Source organism: Sorex fumeus, unplaced genomic scaffold (genome assembly GCF_029834395.1).
Source record: "Sorex fumeus unplaced genomic scaffold, SorFum_2.1 ptg000107l, whole genome shotgun sequence".
Classification (NCBI taxonomy): domain Eukaryota; kingdom Metazoa; phylum Chordata; class Mammalia; order Eulipotyphla; family Soricidae; genus Sorex; species Sorex fumeus.
Genome location: NW_026606164.1, coordinates 129,392 through 147,973, shown reverse-complemented (window position 1 = coordinate 147,973; position 18,582 = coordinate 129,392). Strand labels below are relative to the sequence as shown.

General features: G+C 70.9%; 1 protein-coding gene across 3 annotated transcripts in view; it reads right to left on the bottom strand.

Annotated features, from left to right (window-relative positions):
• Window positions 1-240: 240 nt before the first annotated feature.
• Window positions 241-18,582, bottom strand: part of AGAP3 (ArfGAP with GTPase domain, ankyrin repeat and PH domain 3) — a 36,625-nt gene continuing 18,283 nt past the window's right edge. For 2 of the 3 annotated variants that reach the window (XM_056134779.1, XM_056134778.1), the window contains exons 2-9: window positions 17,903-17,961; window positions 17,708-17,795; window positions 16,498-16,583; window positions 16,247-16,388; window positions 15,897-16,031; window positions 15,646-15,773; window positions 14,472-14,627; window positions 12,093-12,839 (exon numbers count right to left, since the gene is read on the bottom strand). In XM_056134779.1, coding sequence (XP_055990754.1) covers window positions 12,777-12,839; window positions 14,472-14,627; window positions 15,646-15,773; window positions 15,897-16,031; window positions 16,247-16,388; window positions 16,498-16,583; window positions 17,708-17,795; window positions 17,903-17,961 — 857 coding nt within the window. In that variant the 3' untranslated portion in view covers window positions 12,093-12,776. Of the gene's footprint in view, window positions 468-551; window positions 808-1,241; window positions 1,465-1,807; window positions 1,899-1,997; window positions 2,153-5,711; window positions 5,881-8,330; window positions 8,436-11,834; window positions 11,928-12,092; window positions 12,840-14,471; window positions 14,628-15,645; window positions 15,774-15,896; window positions 16,032-16,246; window positions 16,389-16,497; window positions 16,584-17,707; window positions 17,796-17,902; window positions 17,962-18,582 lie in introns of those variants that run through there. The other variant, XM_056134777.1, reaches the window with a different exon arrangement.

Below are 18,582 nucleotides of genomic sequence, written 5' to 3'. Positions count from 1 at the left end.
ACATAAATATTCCAATGTACACATTTACACGGGACTCCCCGGCTGCCCCCTCCACTCCAGGCCGCGCCCCACGGTGCTCGTGGGGGCACCGGGGGCTCAGGGGGCTGCACCAGGAGGGCGGAGTCTGGAGGAGGACGAGATCCTGCTCTCTCTCCTCACGGCCTCTCCTCCGGAGGGTCCTGTCCCTTCTCCAGGGCGCCCCCTCCTCCTCCTCGTCTCCGCGGGTCCCTCTCCTTCGCCGTGGAGTCCGGGGGGCCTCAGAGGAGGCTGGGGCTGCGGTGCAGCTCGCCCGAGCTGTTGGCGCCGCCGCCGGCGGGGTCCCGGCTCGGGGTGGGCGTCAGGCCGCAGCCCTCCCCGGGGCAGCCGTGCTGGATGAGGATGTCGGCACACTCCTGGCTGCCGGCGCGGCGGGCGTAGGCCAGCGGGGTCAGGCCCCGGGCGTCCCGGCTCCTCACGTCCACCCCGTACTGCGGAGGAGAGCGGGGCGGTCAGCGGGGCGGTCGGCGGGGCGGCCCGGGCAGGGCGGGGCGGGGCGGGGGGCCCGCACTCACCCAGATGAGCAGCTGCGTGAAGACCACGTTGGCCATGGCGCTGGACAGGTGCAGGGCCGTGCGCCCGTCGCCGTCGCCGTAGGTCTCGTTCACCTCCTCCTTGGAGCCGTGGGCCAGCAGCGTCACCAGCAGCCGCAGGTCGTCCTCCACCACGGCCCGCAGCAGCTGCTGCCCCAGCGGCACGTCGGAGCTCGGCAGCGGGGCCAGGAAGAGCTTCTGCTCGTACTTGGCACGGATCCAGCGCTCCTTCTCCTCCCTGCAACGCGGGCCGGGCCGTGAGCCGGGCGGGGGCCCCGGGGACGGGGACGTGGGGGTCGGGAGGGCAGCCAGGCCGCGGCGGGCGCCCGGGGAGCCTTATCTGGCCGTCTGAACTCCCCCCGATTGGCAGGGCCCGAACAAAGCGGGCCGGCCCGCGGGGGGCCCAGGAACCGGCCTATCTCCCGTCCTTTCTCCCCGCATCTCGCGGAGATAGGGCCGCGCGCATGCGCCCGCCACGGGCCCCTGACCCGCTGATAAGGCCAGAAAGGGCCTGTTGTTGCTTGCGAGGGGCTGAGTGACAGGCGGGGGAGGGGCGGCCCCAGGGGCCCAGCCGCCCGCAGCCACTTTTAACCCTTGCCGCCCTGCACCCCCCGCACCGCCACCCTCCCCCCCCCACGGGGCACGGCAGCTCCCCCATTGAGCTCTGCCCACCTGCAGGCGTCCGGCCCGGGCTTGGCGTAGCCGTCCAGGGCCCCTTCCCAGACGCTGTTGGCCAAGGTGTTGCCCATCGCGGTCATGACGGCCAGCAGCTCGGGCGGCCAGTCGTCGAGGTCCAGGGAGCGGACGCGGGACAGGTGGGCACCCAGGTGCCGGTGGGTGCCCGAGCACTCGATGCACATCAGGGCGCCCAGGTTCAGGCTGGCCCAGTCCGGATCTAGGCGGGGAGAGGCCGTGTGAGCCCAGCATGGCGGCTGCGGGCGTGTCCGCCTGGTGGACAGTCCCTGGGCCCGTCCAGGCTCCTCTAGACTGTCCGCGCCATCCCGCCACTTATTGGGAGCATCTAGGCCGCCCACCCGGCCCCACCCCTGCCTGCCTGCACTCACTGGGGGCACCTAGGCCGCCCGCCTGACCCCACCCCTGCACTCACTTGGGGCATCTAGGCTGCCCGCCCGCCTCACCCCTGCACTCACTGGGGGCACCTAGGCCGCCTGCCTGACCCCACCCCTGCACTCACTGGGGGCACCTAGGCCGCCCGCCCGCCTCACCCCTGCACTCACTGGGGGCATCGCAGTCGATGCAGAAGCTGTTGCCGCGGACGGTGCGGACGGCCTGCACGGCCAGGGCTGCGTTCTGGTTCCCCAGCCGAGTCTGCAGTGGGGGACACGCACAGGGTGGCCGGTGAGGCACAAGGCGGCGGGGGGTGTGTGTGTGTGGGGGCACCCGCGTCCCTCCAGGCCCCCGGCCCACCTTGTCCTTGGCGCTGCGGCAGCCCTGCAGGCTGGCGAGGATCTGGGCCTGCACGCTCTGCACCCACAGCTCCCGCTCCTCTGCTGTCGACGCCTCGAAGTGCCACGTCTGGCCCGTGAGCGACACCACCACGAACTCGAAGGACTCCTCTGCGTCTGCAGGGATGGGCACAGTCACCGCCCCGGGCACGCGCATGCCCCAGGCCCCTCGCCGTGGGTCTCGGGGCACCTGCGGAGCCGGGAGGGGCGCATCGCGGCACACAGGGCTGCGGGGGGGGAGGCGGCCGCGGGCACCATCCGTACATGTCAGCCGCCGCCGCCTCATTTTGCAGCTCATTAAACCCAATATTCCTGCCGGCGTCAGCGCGGGCTCCGGGGAGCGGCCCCTCCCCCACGGCCCTGGCACGGGCGGGCGGGAAGGCCCAGTGGACGGGAGGGGCGTGGGCAGGGGCCCGGGGCCTCTCTGTGGCCGGCGCTGCAGGCTGGGCGGGGGCCGGGGCCCAGCCCACCCCCTCTTGCACCCCAAGCGCCCCCGGTGAACTGCCCCCTCCGAGGGATGAGGGGTGGTGAGACGGGACCGGGTCCCGCCGGGGTGGGTGGGGGGTCCCAGGCACACCCCTCCCGGAGCCGCTTCCCACTGCCTTCCTCCACGACCCCGTCTCGCCCAGCTGCCTGCCAGTCCACTCCACCTGCCGCCGGCGCCCAGCAGCTCATCCCGGCCCTGGCCCTGACGTGCTCGGGCCACCCAGCAAGGCAGTCCGAGTCCAGTGGTGGGCGCCAAGGCCCAGTAGCCACAAGGACGCGGGGTGGAGGAGAGTGGGGCTCCCTCAGCCCCAGCCACCGACACGTGCAAGATTAAGCACCTACTGTGTGCCGACAGACAGACAGACAGACACACACACACACACACACACACACACTTCCCACCCGCTGGCGGGAGACAAGAGAATTGGAACACGGGTCCTGCGCACGACGAGGGGGGTGGGGGGGGCAGCCTGCATATGTGCCCTCAGCGGGCGGGTCAGGGACGCAGTCAGGGCTCCCGGGCTGGGGTCCCCAAGCTCCGCTGCCCGGGGTCCCCCTAACCTTCAGCGGCACCACTGGGGACGTCTGGCCCTGGGGTGGGGGGTGGGGGTTGCTGGTGCTCTTTTTCCGCCGGTGCTCCTTCCGGTTGGCGTGGGGAGATGGGGGGTGCTCCAGCTGGGGGCTGGAACTGAGCACTCCAGCGGGGCCACTGGCTGGGAGGGGACGGGGGGGGCGGGGGAGTGTGGGAGGGGGCGCTCTGCCGGGCCCAGGGGGGAGGAGGAGGAGGAGGCGGCAGGCGCGAGGAGGCTGGGGCGGGCGGAGCAGAGGCGGCTGCGGCCCGGGGAACTCGGGGAGCTGCAGCCCCGGCAGCTCGGCACCAAATTTATCCTCAATCACACTCCCCGCTCCTCACAATTAATAGCAGAATTAGAAACAATCAGGGAGCTGCCTAATTACTGTCAATTAGAGCGCGCTAATCAAGCTCCGCTCCCACACCCCGCCCGCCCGGCGCTCACCACTAAATGTCAAACTTCATTAGAGGCAGCCGCTCCCGCCCGCCGCCTCCCCCCTCCCAGACGGGCCGTGGGCCGGGCGCGGGGGCACCTGGGCCCGCGGGGGGGTTGGGGGGCCGGGGGGTCTCCCCGAGTCCCTCTGAGGTCAGTAGTCTCGGGGGGCTGCGTCTACGAAAAGGGGGGCTCTGGCTGGCGTGCGGGAGAGGGGCCTCGCCGGGCACGGCACGGAGGCGACCCCCGGAGAGCCCAGGGCGTGCCCTGCCCGGGAGCAGAGCGGGGAGCCCCCCCAGCTCCCCAGACTGGGCTGCGGGCCCCCCCAGTCTGTGGCGGCGGGTTCCGAGCCCCCCAAGCCTCCGACCGCCCTCTCAGCCGCTTCCCCGTCCCCCTGCAGAGAGGCTGATGAGCTGGCTCCGGGGGGCTGATGGCAGCGATGGCGGGGAGGAGGGTATCCTGCCCGCGGGGAGGGCCGTGGGGGAGGACAGCACCCTCACTCTGTCCCTGGCCGTCCCGGCCGCGTACCTGGGGCCAGGCCAGTGGCCTCACTCCACTGGTCAGCGCTGGACATGGAGCAGGAGGGCAGTGGCAGCCCCTCAGGGCATGGGCTGAGCCGCTGGCCGGTTGGGGGGTTCCTGGGGGTGGCCCGGGAGGGACACGCTGAGACACTTTCTAGGGAACCGGGGACGGTGGGCAGGGCCGAGGGGGACCCCCTTCCCCTGGGCCCCGGGGCCACACCTGCAGCCCCTGCAGGGCTGGGCCGGGAGGGGACAGGGGTGCGGCCCCCCCTGGCCAGGCCACAGATGCCGCTCGCCGCGCCTTCGCGTGGCTGCCATTCTGACGAGAAATAAGTGTATCAAATTCACGTAATTATGTCTAATTAGTATTAGTAATTATCCTGTTGGGCTGGAGAAAATTAATCTTTCGTTTCCCATCAGGGAAGAACGGCAGAGCCGAGGGGAGCCGCAGGCAGGCGGCGGGCAGGGAGCAGCTCTCCCGGCACCTGTGGGCAGCGCCGGGGCTGCCCGCGGGTCCGAGGGGAGAGGCAGGGCCGGGCGGGAGCGGGCGCTGGTGCCCGGCTGTCTCTCCTGCACCGGGCCCAGGACTGCCGCGGACACCCAACGTGCTGAGTGGATGCGCCACGCAGGGCCGCGTCCCCCCGCCCCCCGGCTCAGCCCAGGGTCCTCGGCGCCCACCACACCGGCCTGGCGGGGGCCCCAGACCCGCCCTTCCCGGGCGCCCCCCCTCACCCCTCGCTGCCGAATCTCCCGGCCCGGCCCCACCCAGAGATGCGGCCCGGCCCAAAACCCCGAGGGAGGGCAAGTGCTTTTCCCTTTCTTTGTTAATTCTCCCCTCATTACGCCTGCAATCCCACAATCAGTGTGCACTGTAATTGTCGAATTTGATGCTAATGATTAATGAATTAAACATGGAGCCATCAATTAGTCCTCGGAGGATAATTCTGCATAAAACAGCGGATAATGTAATTACAGTAACAAAGATAATGAGATGTTAACATCGCCGGTGCGCAGACGTGTGTGAGTGCCGGGGTCGCTGTCAGCGCCCGGCCTGCGCTCCGGGCCGGGCCCAGACGTGGGTGAGGCGCCGACTCCCTCCCCGCCCGGCCCGGGTCCCGGCTCCGGGAAACGGTTTCCCTTCTGCCTCCACGCCAGCCGCCGGACGCGATGCGGTCGCCCTTTCCCAGGTGGGCCCCCCCCTACCGCCCAGCCGGCACCCCACCCGCACGAGGCCCTCGGACCCCGCCCCATGCTGGGGGCAACACTGCTCCTCCCCTAGTGGGACCCGGGGCCGCGGGGAGAGGACGAAGCTGGCGTGGCCAAGGCCGCTCAGCCCCTGCCCGGAGCCTCTGACCTCGAGTCTGTCCCCTCCGGACGCAGGGGCAGAAACCCCGACTGCCCCGCCCAGCCTCTAACGGGTCCAGGCGTTCCACAGGGACCCACCATCAGGGCCCCAGACACGTGACGGGGCGTCGGGCTCGACCCCAGCGCCAGCCCCTGGTGTGGCCTCACAGGAGCCAGAGGGTACAGGAGGCCAAGAGCTGAGAGCCTGGCCGGGGGCACAGGTCCCCACGACCGAGACGCTGGGCCCCCCACCAGACGCGCCACCCAGGAGACGATGTCGCGGCCCCCGGCCCGTCCAGCCCCGGCTGCGCCCACGCTCACCTGTGCCCGCGCTCAGCTGCGTGGCGCTGCGCTCCAAGGCCAGCCCGTTGGCGCGGGGGCTGGTGCCCGGCGCGGTGGCCGGCGTGGCGCGGGGCAGGCGCTTCCCCGGGACCTTCACCGTGGTCCGCACCAGGTCGATCTCTTTGCCGTGGATGTTCTGCATGTAGTCCTGGAGGGGGAGACACGCCTCAGCCCCCCGCCGTGCCGGCCGCCCCCCGCCCCGGGCACCCGGGGACGTGCTCGGACAGACGGCGCTCTGGAGGACTGACGGAGCCCCGGGGCGCCCGGCTCAGGACTGAGGGGCACCGCTCTGCGGCCTGGAGACCTTCGGGGTACCCGGCTGTAGGGGGTGGAAGCCGCGGGTAGGACGCCCCCCTCCGGTCCCCCCCGTCCCCCCCACGACCGTCCCAGCTCAGGGCAGGGGCTGTGTTGCCCCCGGTGCACGGAAACCCTCAAGTCCCAGCACTGCTGGGGGGCCAGAGCCCTCCCGGACCCCCAAGCGAGCAGCTGCCCGTCTGCCCGGTCGGTGTCCCGGCTGAGACATGGCTGTGGTCCTGCCGAAGCAGAACCGGCAGCCGGCACTGCCGTGGGGTGCCCATGAGGGACTACGCCCAGTAGGGCCGAGGCTGGGCCGCCCACCTGCCCATACCCTCGGCCTCCTCGCGCTGGGGTGGGCAGCAGCACCCCCGAGAACCCCCCACGGCTCCCCTGCACCTCCACGAGGTACGAGGGCAGGAGAGAGGGACACCCAGCCACGGGCAGGGCAGCCGCTGGCCGTGCCCCTTCCTGCATCCCGACGGCTACGCCAGAGCAGCCCCCAGACCCCAGAGCAGCCCTGGGCCCCCCCACGAGCCGGGCGTGGGCCCCGCTTCCAGCTCGGAAGCCGTGAGTGCCCGGCCACCCCCCAGCCGGACGCGTGGCTCACAGCTGCCCACCCGCAGCTGGCCAGGCTGGAGGCCGCCCCGGGAGGGCACTGACCAGCCGCTCTAGTTCACAAGGAGGTCACCGCGCTTCGGGGCCAGCGCGGGGCAGGGCCAGGGCCGGGGGGAGGGGGCGGGGTGGGGAAGGGGTGGCCAGCCAGGGCCGGGGGCGGGCTCGGGGCCTGGGCGCCAGGTCCCAGCGCCCGGCACGGCCCAGCGCCTGCTCCGAGGAGGAGCCGGCCGGCGAGCGAGCGGCAGGAGCAACAGCGTTCCCTCGTCGTCAGCAGAACGAACGAACGAACGCGGCGGAGGCGCTCGGGAGAGCGGTCACCACGCTGCCTTTATTACCCGCCATCAAACAGCAATTTCTTCCCCAGCCTCCCCGCTAATTACCCAGCCAGCGTTCTCATCTCGTTTTATTACTGGAATTAACAACGAGTTCAGAGCGTGGAAAGCTATTAAGATGTGTGATTAAGCCACATTCAATTAGTTTCTACAAACAATTTAATTGATGTTGCAGATAGAATTAACAGAAGGTGATTGTGTGAATGGCTCCGTTGGCTGCAGCGCGGGGGAGGCTGGGGCGGGCTCTCTCGGGCCAGGCGAGGCGAGGACGAGGGGCCGCCCGGCCCGCCAGCCCGGCCGGGGAAGAGCCGACCCGGGCCCAGGCCTGCCTCTGCCCGGCCACCGGAAGGCGGCCGCGAGGGAGCCGGCCAAGCGCGCCGGGCCGGCGGCAGCAGGGGTACGAGGGGCGGGCAGGGGCAGGCCCTCACCCGGGCCCGGGCTGGGCCGCACCCGCGTGCACGCCCCTGGAAAACAGACCCCGGGCCTGCCCTCACCTACCCCGGGACCCCGAGCGCCCCGCGGCCTGCGGGAGGGCCCCGAGAGCTCAGACCGCCAGTCCGGCCAGGGGCCCACACCCACCGGCACTCGGCCGCACCCTCCTCGCTCGGTGCTGACCCCAGCAACTCAGCTACAGGTGACCACGCCACAACCCGCCTGTCCTCAGCGCCCCTGGCAACACCCCAAGAGCACGCAATACCCCTGCCCCACTGCCCGCGGCCGCCCCGGGGGGCCCGGGCTCCATGGTGGCCCTGGTACTGCCTTGCCCAGGCTCCGTGGCCCCCCACGCACTCCCTACCGCCCGCCCACTGCACCCCCGTCCAGCACCAGCTCATCCCCACAGAGCAAGAGGCTCTGGGGGTGCCCAGAGCCGGGGAGGGGAGCGGGTGTGTGAGCCCCCAGCCCGGCCTGGCTTCCCGGCCAGGACACCCCGGGGGCGGGGTGGGGGGGTGCTGCTACCTTGGCAGGGACCCCGTGAGCGGCCCCCTGGCCCACGTGCTGTGCTTGAGGGGCGGTGCGGGAAGCCATTAGCCCCGCAGTGGGGAGGTGACAGAGACGGATGCTGGTGACAGCTGTCTGGAGCCACGCAGGGTGGCACGGGAGGAGGGGGGGTGGGCTGCCGCCGGCCCCGCCCCCCCGAGACCCACCCTCCCAGCGCAGGTGTCCGCACCCCATTCCTGCCGTCCAGGGGCCCCCGGCCGGCCACACGGCACCCCAACCCCAGCCACCCCGCAAGCTCCCCGTGCCCCCGAGTCCCGCAGACAGGCAGGCGGGCTCCAGTCTGCCCTGCTAGGCCCGCAGGGGACTCACGGCAGGCGGGGGTGGTGGTGGGCGAGCGCCCCGGCCCCCGACTCACGTGCAGGCTGGGGTGGTAGGTGAGCAGCCCGTTGCCGCACAGGGTGACGTATTTCTTCTTCCACTCCTTGTTCAGGGACTTGCCACTGCGCTTCAGCAGGACGCCCTGGGGGACAGAGGGTGGCTCAGTGCCCGGAGCCTGTCCCCGCCGGGCCCAGGGCCACCAACCTGCCCACTGGCGAGGCTGGAGGGGCTGCCGGGACACAGGGCCACTTCCTGTGACGGGGCCACCGGGGTCTTGGGGCTTGGGGGACCTGTCACACACTCAGCCCCCACCAGCCCAGGAAGAGCCAGATGTCCTCAAAGACAAGCCAGTGGACAGTGTGGCCGGGCAGCGCCCTGGGCCCCTGCCGACCTGGGGGGCGGGAAGGAGGACGGAGCAGGGGACAGGCGGGGGCAGTAGGGGGACCACAAGCCTCCTCAGACACGACACCCAGAGGGGACGTGACCTCGGGGCGGGGGGGTGGTACCCAGACTCAGAAGTGGGCGGGAGTCGGGACGGGCACTAGTGGGGAGCGGAAAATACCCCAAATCCCGCCTCTGTGGGATCAGGGCTGGAGCGACAGCACAATGGGGAGGGCACTGGCCTTGCAGGCAACGACCTGGGTTCGATCCCCGGCACCCCAAAGGGCCCCTGAGCACTGCCAGGAGCGACCCCTGAGCATTGCGGGGCGTGACGCAAAACACACAGAACAGAAAGGGCCCCGGAGAGCAGCGCTGAATGGGGTTTTCTGCTCAGGAGCTGAGGCCCGGCCCGAGGGGCAGAGACGGCGGGGGGGGGGGGGGGGGGGGGGGGGGTGCTCCGAGAGAAGGCGGAGGGGCCTCCAGCTGGGCTCCGCCCCCCAGCAGAGAGCTGAGCCCCAGGGACAGGAGGAGCAAAATCTACTGGGGCCTCCTTCCGGGTCCTCCGCCCTCACACACGGGGGCCTCTTGCCCGGACCCCCAGACACACAGGGCCTCCCCCTCCCGGACCCCCAGACACACAAGGGCCTCCCCTGCCCGGACCCCCAGACACACAGGGCCCCCCTCCCGGACCCCCAGACACACAGGGCCCCCCCTCCCGGACCCCCAGACACACAGGGCCCCCATCCCGGACCAGACACACAGGACCCCCCTCCCAGACCCCCAGACACACAGGACCCCCCTCCCAGACCCCCAGACACACAAGGGCCTCCCCTGCCCGGACCCCTAAACACACAGGACCCCCCTCCCGGACCTCCAGACACACAGGACCCCCCCTCCCAGACCCCCAGACACACAGGGCCCCCCCTCCCGGACCCCCAGACACACAGGGCCCCCCCTCCCGGACCCCCAGACACACAGGGCCCCCCCTCCCAGACCCCCAGACACACAGGGCCCCCCCTCCCAGACCCCCAGACACACAGGGCCCCCCCTCCCGGACCCCCAGACACACAGGGCCCCCCCTCCCAGAACCCCAGACACACAGGGCCCCCCCTCCCGGACCCCCAGACACACAGGACCCCCCCCTCCCGGACCCCCAGACACACAGGGCCCCCCTCCTGGACCCCCAGACACACAGGGCCCCCATCCCGGACCCCCAGACACACAGGACCCCCCCTCCCGGACCCCCAGACACACAAGGGCCTCCCCTGCCCGGACCCCTAAACACACAGGACCCCCCTCCCGGACCCCCAGACACACAGGACCCCCCCTCCCAGACCCCCAGACACACAAGGGCCTCCCCTGCCCGGACCCCTAAACACACAGGACCCCCCTGTCTGGTCCCCCCTGCCTGGTCCCTCGCACAGCTGAGAGGGCGCAGTGGTACTGAACACGTGTCATGACCCTCACCCGCCCCCAGAGGTGCCCCCAGGAGAGGCCCCTGACACTCTTGGACCTGGGGGCGCACCTGGCCCAGCCCATCAGGGAGATGCTCGGTTCCCACCCAGGGCTTCTGAAGACGTGGAGGGACCCTCCCCGGGCACCGGGGGCCTGGGACACCCCAGAGGCCCATGAAGGAGCCTTGGTGACTCTGTCCCTCCTCCTGCCCGAGGGGACGGCCGCTGCCCCTTCTACCAACAAATCCTTTGGCCGGGGCCAGAGGCCACGCCCTCGCTGGGACGGGCCGGGGTCGGTGGGCAGCAGGCCGGACGCCCCTGCTCTGCCCGGGCCCGCCACCTGTGTCCCCCTACGCCGAGGGCCCGGGCCTGCCCGCCCGGTCCCAGCCCAGGAGAAGGAGCTCCGGGGGCCCGGCAGCGGGAAGCAGGAAGCAATCTGGGGCAGAATGGGAGCCGCGGAGGCGACAGCCCCCAGAGGACCGTTCCCGCCGCCCGCCTCCCTCCCAGCCGCCAGCCGGCTTAATTGCGGAGTCCGGATTGATTGGGAATGCAAATGGGAACCGACATGCAATCCCGTTCCCAGCAGGAGCGGGGGAGCAGGCAGGAGGGCAGCGCAGGACGGCAGAGGTGCCCGCCCCAGTGCCCTGCCGGGGACCTGCCTGGAGGGGCAGGGGCCGCCCCCACCCCCCCGCCCCGCTCCACGTGGGGGGCTCCGGTCCCGGCCACTCCCACCCACACGGGGGCCGGGAGGGCAGCAAGGCCCCAGGGCAGGGCCATCAACAAGTGTGAGGGGACAGGAGTGTCCCCAGGGGCAGAGCAGGAGCCGGCCCCAGCCGGAGCCAGGCGGACAGCCCTCCCTGCGACCCTCACGCACCTCCAGGACACAGAGCCAGCCAGCGGGGAGGGCGCTCGCCTCGCACCCACCCAGCCCTCCCGAGGTCGGGCACCCCGCAAGCCCCCGCCAGGCCCACCGGGAGTGACCCCTGCATGCAGAGCCAGGAGGAAGCCCCCAAACTGAGAGAGTAAGTAGATGAATAACGACAAATGCACCTCCAGGGCCAGGAAAGCCGCCCCAGCGGGGAGGGTGCGTGCCCCGCACACGGCAGAGCTGGGTTCAATCCCCGGAGCCACTGATCCTGCGAGGAGAGCCAGGAGTGACCCCTGGGCACCACCAGGTGTGGACCGAAAACCAAAACATAGTTTTTTTTTTCTTGCTTTTTGGGTCACACCCAGCTGTGCACAGGGGTTCCTCCTGGTTCTACACTCAGGAATTACCCCTGGCGGTGCTCAGGGGACCATATGGGATGCTGGGAATCGAACCCGGGCCGGCTGCGTGCAAGGCAAACGCCCTACCCGCTGTGCTATGGCTCCAGCCCCCAAAATCCAAAATATAAAGGGCAACGCAGCCCCAGCCGGGGCGGGTGCTCAACCAGGACACCTCGGCTCCAGCCCCCAACCCCCCGAACTCGCTTCCCTCTGCATCCTCTGTCTGGGGGTGCAGGAGCAGGGGAGGGGAGGGGGGGCTCCTAGCCTCCCCTAGGTGGGCAAAAGCCGCCCACAGAGATGCCGCGGCTGGCGGCTCTCTGCTGCCGCCCGGTGGTGGCGAGGAGGTACTGGCGGCTGGGCCGGGCACGTGGGCCAAGGGCGGGAACCCAGCGGCCGGCTGCCCCGTGCGCTCGCTGATACCGATACCGGGCCCGGCTGACCTGCTTGATGGGGATGGCCCGGCCGCTGCCGATGCTGTCCACCTTGCCCTCGGCCGCCTTCTTCTCCCGCTCCAGGTCGGCGCCCTTGCGAGACTGGAAGAGAGCAGACGGCGGGCCGGTTAGCGCGGCCCCGCGAGGGCGGACGGACGCAGCTTCCCGGCGGCCTGCTGCCCGCCCTCCCCGCCACCCTCCTCCGGGCAGGCCCGAGCCGTGGGCAGGGCCGGGGCGGCGGGACCGGGAAGGAACGGAGACCACGAGTATTCCAACGGGTTTATTCTTACACACGGCACCATACAGAGCAGCACGGGGCACGGAGCCGCGCCCGCCCCTTACAGAAGACACGGACACGAGAAACCGGCGCGGGTGCGCGGCCCGGGGGGGCGGGAGGGGGGCCTAAGAGGGCAGCGGGCCAGGAGGCGGCCGGAGAACGGGGGCAGAGGCCTGGGGGGCGGGGAGGGGAGGGGGGGGGCGCCAAGTCCAGAAGTGAGCGGGCAGCGGCGTGGCCCGAGGGGCACAGTGGATGGAGAGAGAGAGGAGAGAGGGCCCGAGAGAGCCGCGCCCCGGCCAGGCTCCGAAGGCGGATCCTAGGAAACGGGGCCAAAGAGGGGAAAGGCAAGCGCGGCGAGGCTGCGGCGTCCGGCGGAGCAGGAACGCAGAAGTCCATGCAGGAAGGAGCAGAGGAAGGGGCGGGGAAGCTCCCGGGCGCTCGGACGCCCGCCCGTCGTCTCCATGCAGCGGGCCTGGCGGGGCGGCGTCCAGCCGGGGCAGCGTCCCGGCCGCCCCCCGCCGCCGCCGCCGCCGCCGCCTAGCCTTCCCTGGGGGGGTTAGTTACAAAGGTTCCTGTGGGCGTCTGGCGCGGGAGCTCGCGGCAGGCCCCGCGCCCGGCCCGCCGCCACTGCTCAGGGGACAGTGTCCAGAGGTGCTCTGTCACCAACTGGTCTTCTAATTTGGAAGGAGTTGGAAAGGCCTTTTTGTTGATGAAAAGTTGGAAACAGTGGCACATATCTGCAAATATCGAAAGAATAGAGATTTTGGCAAGTTAGACTCAAGCCCCGCCCGAGTCGGTCAGCAGCGTTGAGGGCAGAGACAGGCGCCTGGGGAGCAGCAGGATGAAGAGGAGGAGGAGGAGGAGGAGGAGGCGGAGGAGGAGGAGGAGGACACGGAGGAAGGACGGGTGCGGGGCGGGGGGACGCGGAGGGGCTCAGCGGGGGCCGTTCTCCACTCGGCAGCCCGGACCCCACACCCGCCCACACCTCCCGGGCCACCAGGACCGCAGGGAGGGGACAACGGAGTGTCACCACGGCCGGGGCCCGACGGAGCCACAGAAGGCCCCCAGCCCGCCGTCAGCGCCTGCCCCGCAGGCCCGGCGGGGAGGCGACGGGACCGCCACACCGGGTCCCCGGACCCAAGAGCTAATCGGGGCGAGCGGGCTTCGGCCCACCTCGGCCGGGCCAAGAGTCCCCCCACCCCCCCGACCAGGGGAGCCCCGGGAGCTCCGAGGGGCGCCCCCCCGGGATGGGAGCCGGGCAGGAGCGGGAACGGGAGGACTGAACGGAGGAATGGGGACAGGCACGGCCCAAGGGGGCACGAGACCCGCCACGGAGCAGGTGAGGCTCCACCGGGGAGGACGATGGCAGGACAGGTGGCCCCGACAGTGAAGATGAGAGGGGGGAGAGGGGTCCCGAGATGCACCCCGAGAGACGGCCCCTTCGGGGGGGGGCGGAGGCGCAAGTGAGGTCACCATGGAGACAACGGAGAGGAAAGCTCGGGCCGCCCCGGGCGGGCGGATGGAGGGCGGGGGCCCGAGCTCGGCCGTGCGCAGCGAGCGGGGGGATGCGGCGGGGAGCACAGCCAGTGGTGGGAGCACGGGGAGCCCCGGGCGGGCACCGGCCGGGAGAAGCGCCCGCGGGAGCCGCCCCGGGCAGCCCAGGAGCGGCAGGAGGAGGGTGGGAGGCAGCGGCCGCGGGGGACGAGGACGGAGGGAGAGAGGCGGCGAGCAGGGCAGCGGCCCGAGAGCGCGGCAGGGGTGCAAGCAGACAGCCAGGCGCGGAGGCGGGAGGGCAGCGGGGCACGAGGCAGGCAGGCCGGGCGGGGCGGGCGGGCGCCAAGGCGCGGGGGGGCGGGCTCCCCAGGGCCCGGTGGCCCGCGCGGGGCCGAGCGCCCAGCCCTGACACTCAGAGAGACGGAGAGACGGGGCGATCTCCGGCGTGTCCGCACGGGCCGCGCACCCACCTGTGTCTGCCCCAAGACTCCCGGGAGGGTCCAGCCGGGTCCCAGCTGGAGGGGGGAGAGTTGGGGGTGGACGCTGCGTGTCAGGCCCAGCCGGCGGGGGGCCCTAAGAGCCCGGGGGCGGGGAGGGGGTCCCGGGCACTCGTGCGTGCGGGGCAGGGGCCGGCCGGGACCGGAGGCTGACCGGGAGAGTCCCGGCCACCTGGGGGGCACAGAGGGCGGACGAGGCCCGGGTTCCGGCCCCCCTCCAGACCCGGGGCGGGGCTCCCCGGACGCGCTGGGCCCCGCGGGGAGGGGGCCGTGTGCGGGGCGGGGGGCTCGGCGGAGGAGCCTGCGTGCTGGCGGAGGGCGCGGGCGCCTGGGGGCTGCGGGGGGGCCGCGGCGCCCCTCGGCCTGCCGGGCTCGTACCGTGAAGATGTTGGAGCGGCGTTTGGACTGTTTGCGCGTGGGGGTGGGGGTGGAGGAGGCCGCGATGGTCTCGATGCGCACCTCCCGCTGCCCGATGCTCGGCGTGGACGGGACAGACGACGAGTAGTCGCTGAAGGCGCCGCCGCCGTTGGTGGCCTGAGGACAGAGACGCAGCTGAGGGCGGGCGGGGGCCAGGCGGGGGCCGGGCTCTGGGCGTCCAGGGGCCGGAGGCAGGGCTGGGCGAGAAGCAGCCCAGGGGTGGCCTCCCCAAGTGTCCCCCGGGGGCAGTGGGCATGTGAAAGGCAGGGGGGAGGAGCTGGGGTCCGGGCAGGGTCAGGGGAGAGGACAGCCGTCTGAGGACAAGACAGCCTGTGTCCACACTGTCCCGGCCACTCACTGCCCGCGTCCTTACTGCCCTGTTCACGGCTGCATCCCAACCACTCCATTCACCCACTGCCCACCTTCTACAAGCCCTGGCTGCTTATTGCTCCTGTCCCAACGGCCCATCCGCTCACTGGCCACGTCCCAACTATCCCATTCGCTCGCTGCCCGCGTCCCAACTGCCCGGCCGCTGGTGCTCCCAGGGGAACCCCGCTGTGCCTGCAGGCGGAATCACTCGGGAGCTGGTCCACACAGACCCCGGTGTCCCCTTTTGCAAACAGAGTGACTTCAAGGTGCCTCTGGCGCGAAGTGGGGGGGGGTCTCTCTAAAAGCAGCAGACTGCCACGGAAAGCAGGGTGCAAGCCGGGAGGCTGGGAAGGACAACACCCCTGGCAGGTCACAGCAGCTCCGGCTTCCCCACATGTCTAGCACTGAGCGCCCAGCACAAGTCACTGAGCATCGAGCACTGAACAGAGCACTGCGCATCGAGCACTGAGCATCAAGCACTAAGCACCAAGCATCGAGCATGCCTGCAATGGCCACTGATGGAGACGGGGTGAAGTGTGCAGGGCAGGGCTGGACTGGGTGTCAAGGGTAGGTTTCTGTCTGGGTGCTCGGCAGAACACTGGCCAGACCCGCTCAGCCCCCGAGACCACGCATGGGGGACAAACACGCTGCTTTGTGTGTACGCAGGGGCAGAGGGGCAGCAGGGAAGGGGTCTGCGCGCCTGTGCCCACCCACCCCCACGTGGACCGGCGCACAGGGGAGGGCTGGGGAGGGCCGGGCTCCACACCTGGTTTATGTGCACGGCCGGGATGGAGGCGGCAGACACGGCCGAGTGGCTCGGGGAGTTGGGCAGGGACTTGCAGGGCCCGATGGCCAGCTGCTGCTTCTTCCGCAAGGCCACTACCTTCTGTGCCACTGTGGGGGACAGCGAGGTGAGTGACGCCGCCGGGGGGAGGGGGAAGTGAGAAACCTGCCTGGCGCCCCTCCTCTCCCGAGCCGGTGCTGGGCGCTCCTCCCGCCCAAGGCGCCCCGAGTTACCGTCCTGGAAGACGCGCTCCACGTTGAGCCCATAGGTGGCACACGTCTCGTAGTAGGTGCAGCGCTTCAGGTCGGTGGACAGCTTGCGCGCCCTGCTGTCGTCAATGACCCGGGGGTTGGCAGCGCTGATGGCGTCTGTGGGAGGAGGGAGGACTCACAGTCTGCCCGGCCATCTGGTCAGAGGGGCCGCGGGAGACGGGAGCCCAAGAGCACGGCCGTCTGGGCTCGGAGCGACCCTGCGACCCAGCGGAAACGAGCAGGCCGCCGGGTGCTCAACCCAGAGGCCGCGGCGGGCGGGGAGGACTTGTCGGGTCAGTGTCCGCTGCCCGCCCACCCCCACAGCTGCTCACCCTGCGTGCCCACCAGCACCATGGGCACCTCGCTGGCGTTCCGGAAGCTGCAAAGTCGCAGGAAATAGTTGTACACGGTCTGGAAGCTGATCTCATCCTCCAAGCTGAATACAAACACCACGGCATCCACCCAGGCAGCAAACTGGAGGCAGGGGGATGGGTAACATCAGCACCCTCACCTGGGCTCTGCGGAGCTCCCCACTCCGCCCAGAGCTCTGAAAAGGGGCATCCACGGCAGGGCAGGGCATCACCTGAAGCTCGGGGGGGCCTCCCTCATCTCGGATGAGCAGCAGGTAGCTCTGGCCGTCCACCACAATCTCTTTCTTAAACCGGCCGCCTGGAACAACGCGACAGGACACGGTGAGAAAGCCACATCCAGCCACATCCAGCCACGCCCCCGACCACGCCCACTATCGGACAAGCCACGCCCACCCCACCCAGTGACAGCTAAGCCACACCCAACCAGTCTTAACGAGCCACGCCCACCACACGTAGTCTCAACCAAGCCACGCCCACACCCTGCCGCATCCAAACCACGGACACCACACCCAGTGACAGTTAAGTCACACGCAACCACACCCCAGCCTTAACGAGCCACGCCCAGCCCCAGCCAAGCCACGCCCCAACCACGCCCAATCTCAGCCAAGCCACACCCACTATACCCAGTGAGACACCCAGTCTTAACGAGCCACGCCCACCACACCCGGTCTCAGCTAAGCCACGCCCCAACCACACCCAGTCGCATCCAAACCACGCCCACTGGACCCGGCTCAGCCAGGCCACGCCCCAACCACACCCAGCATCAGCTAGGCCACGCCCACCACACCCAGTGAGTTAAGCCACACCCAACCTTAACGAGTCAGCCGGCTCAGCCAAGCCACGCCCCAGCCACGCCCAAGCCAAGCCAAGCCACGCCCACTATATCCAGTGAGACACCGCCAGTCCCAAAGAGCCACGCCCATCACACCCAGTCCTAGCTAAGCCACGCCCCAACCACACCCAGTCACATCCGAGCCACGCCCACACCCTGTGACAGCTAAGCCACACCCCAACCACACCCACCCGCAATGGACCACACCCACCAGCCAGTCCCACTCAAGCCACGCCCATCACATCCAGTGACAGCTAAGCCACACCCAACCACACCCAGTCTGAAGGGAGCCACAGCCCATCACACCCAGTCTCAGCCAAGCCACACCAGCCACACAAACCTCGCCCCAACCACACCCAACCAAGCCCAAACCACGCCCAAGCTGCACCCACAACCACACCCAGCCACGCAAGCCCCGCCCAACCACAGCCAACCAAGCCCAGCGCACACCCATTTGGTACCCACACCACGCCCTGACACGGCTAGCCGATCCCCGCCACACCCATTCGCACCAGACCACGCCCCCCAGCCCAGCACTGGAGGCTGAAGAGGGGGCGGACGGGCCCACCAGCCTCAGCCCAGGCGCTCACCTTCAGGGGACTCCTCCTGGACATAGGTCCCGGTCAGATAGCGATGCACCAGCGCCGACTTCCCACTGGACAGGTTCCCTACAATGCCCTGCCGGAGGAGGCGGGGGACAAGAGGGGGTCAGAGGGCGGCAGAGGAGGGGCCCAAGGCGCAGAGTGCCCGGCGCACGCCCACCCAGGCCTCCGAGCCCCACTCACCACTTTGAGCTCAGGCACCGAGCGGCTGAGCGTCCACTCCTGGCTGTTCACAAAGGAGTCTGCAGAGAGAGGAGCAGGGCGTGAGGCCGGGGTGGTGGGGGGCACACCTGCTGGCCCGGGAAGGCGCAGCACCCAGGGGACCCCACGGGCCACCCTGCATCCCGGCGGGGCGAGGGAGGGGGAGGATGGCAGGTGCAAGTATCCTCCAAGGAGAACGACGACAACGGCACTGGGGGGCAGGCTGGGGAGCGGGCGGGGGCTGCCCCGGCCCGCGCGGGGGTCCCTCCTCCAGCCAGGGCCGAGGTCCCAGCAGACCCCACCCAGCAGGCGCCCCGCGGCCGCAGCCGCCAGCCCACCCCCCCCCCCCCTCCAGGCCGGCTCCGACAGGTCCGGCCCGGGCCCACGCCAGGCAGGGCACCTGGCAAGCAGCACGGCAGCGGTTCCGCGCGAGTCGGGACAGCTCCCCCGCCTGGGTGGGGCCACCCACCGCATTCCGGGCGGGGTGGGTGGGGGCGCGGGGGGCGGGGCGCGGGCCGGCCGGGCCTGCTGCTCCGGGGGCCGCCTCCCCGGCCGGCTTCTGCCCGCTCGGGACCACGCTCAACCCTGGGGCACTCACTCCCACCCGGCGCGGAGGGGGGGTCCCTGCCCCGGGAGAGAGGCCGCCGGCACCGGAGGGGCGC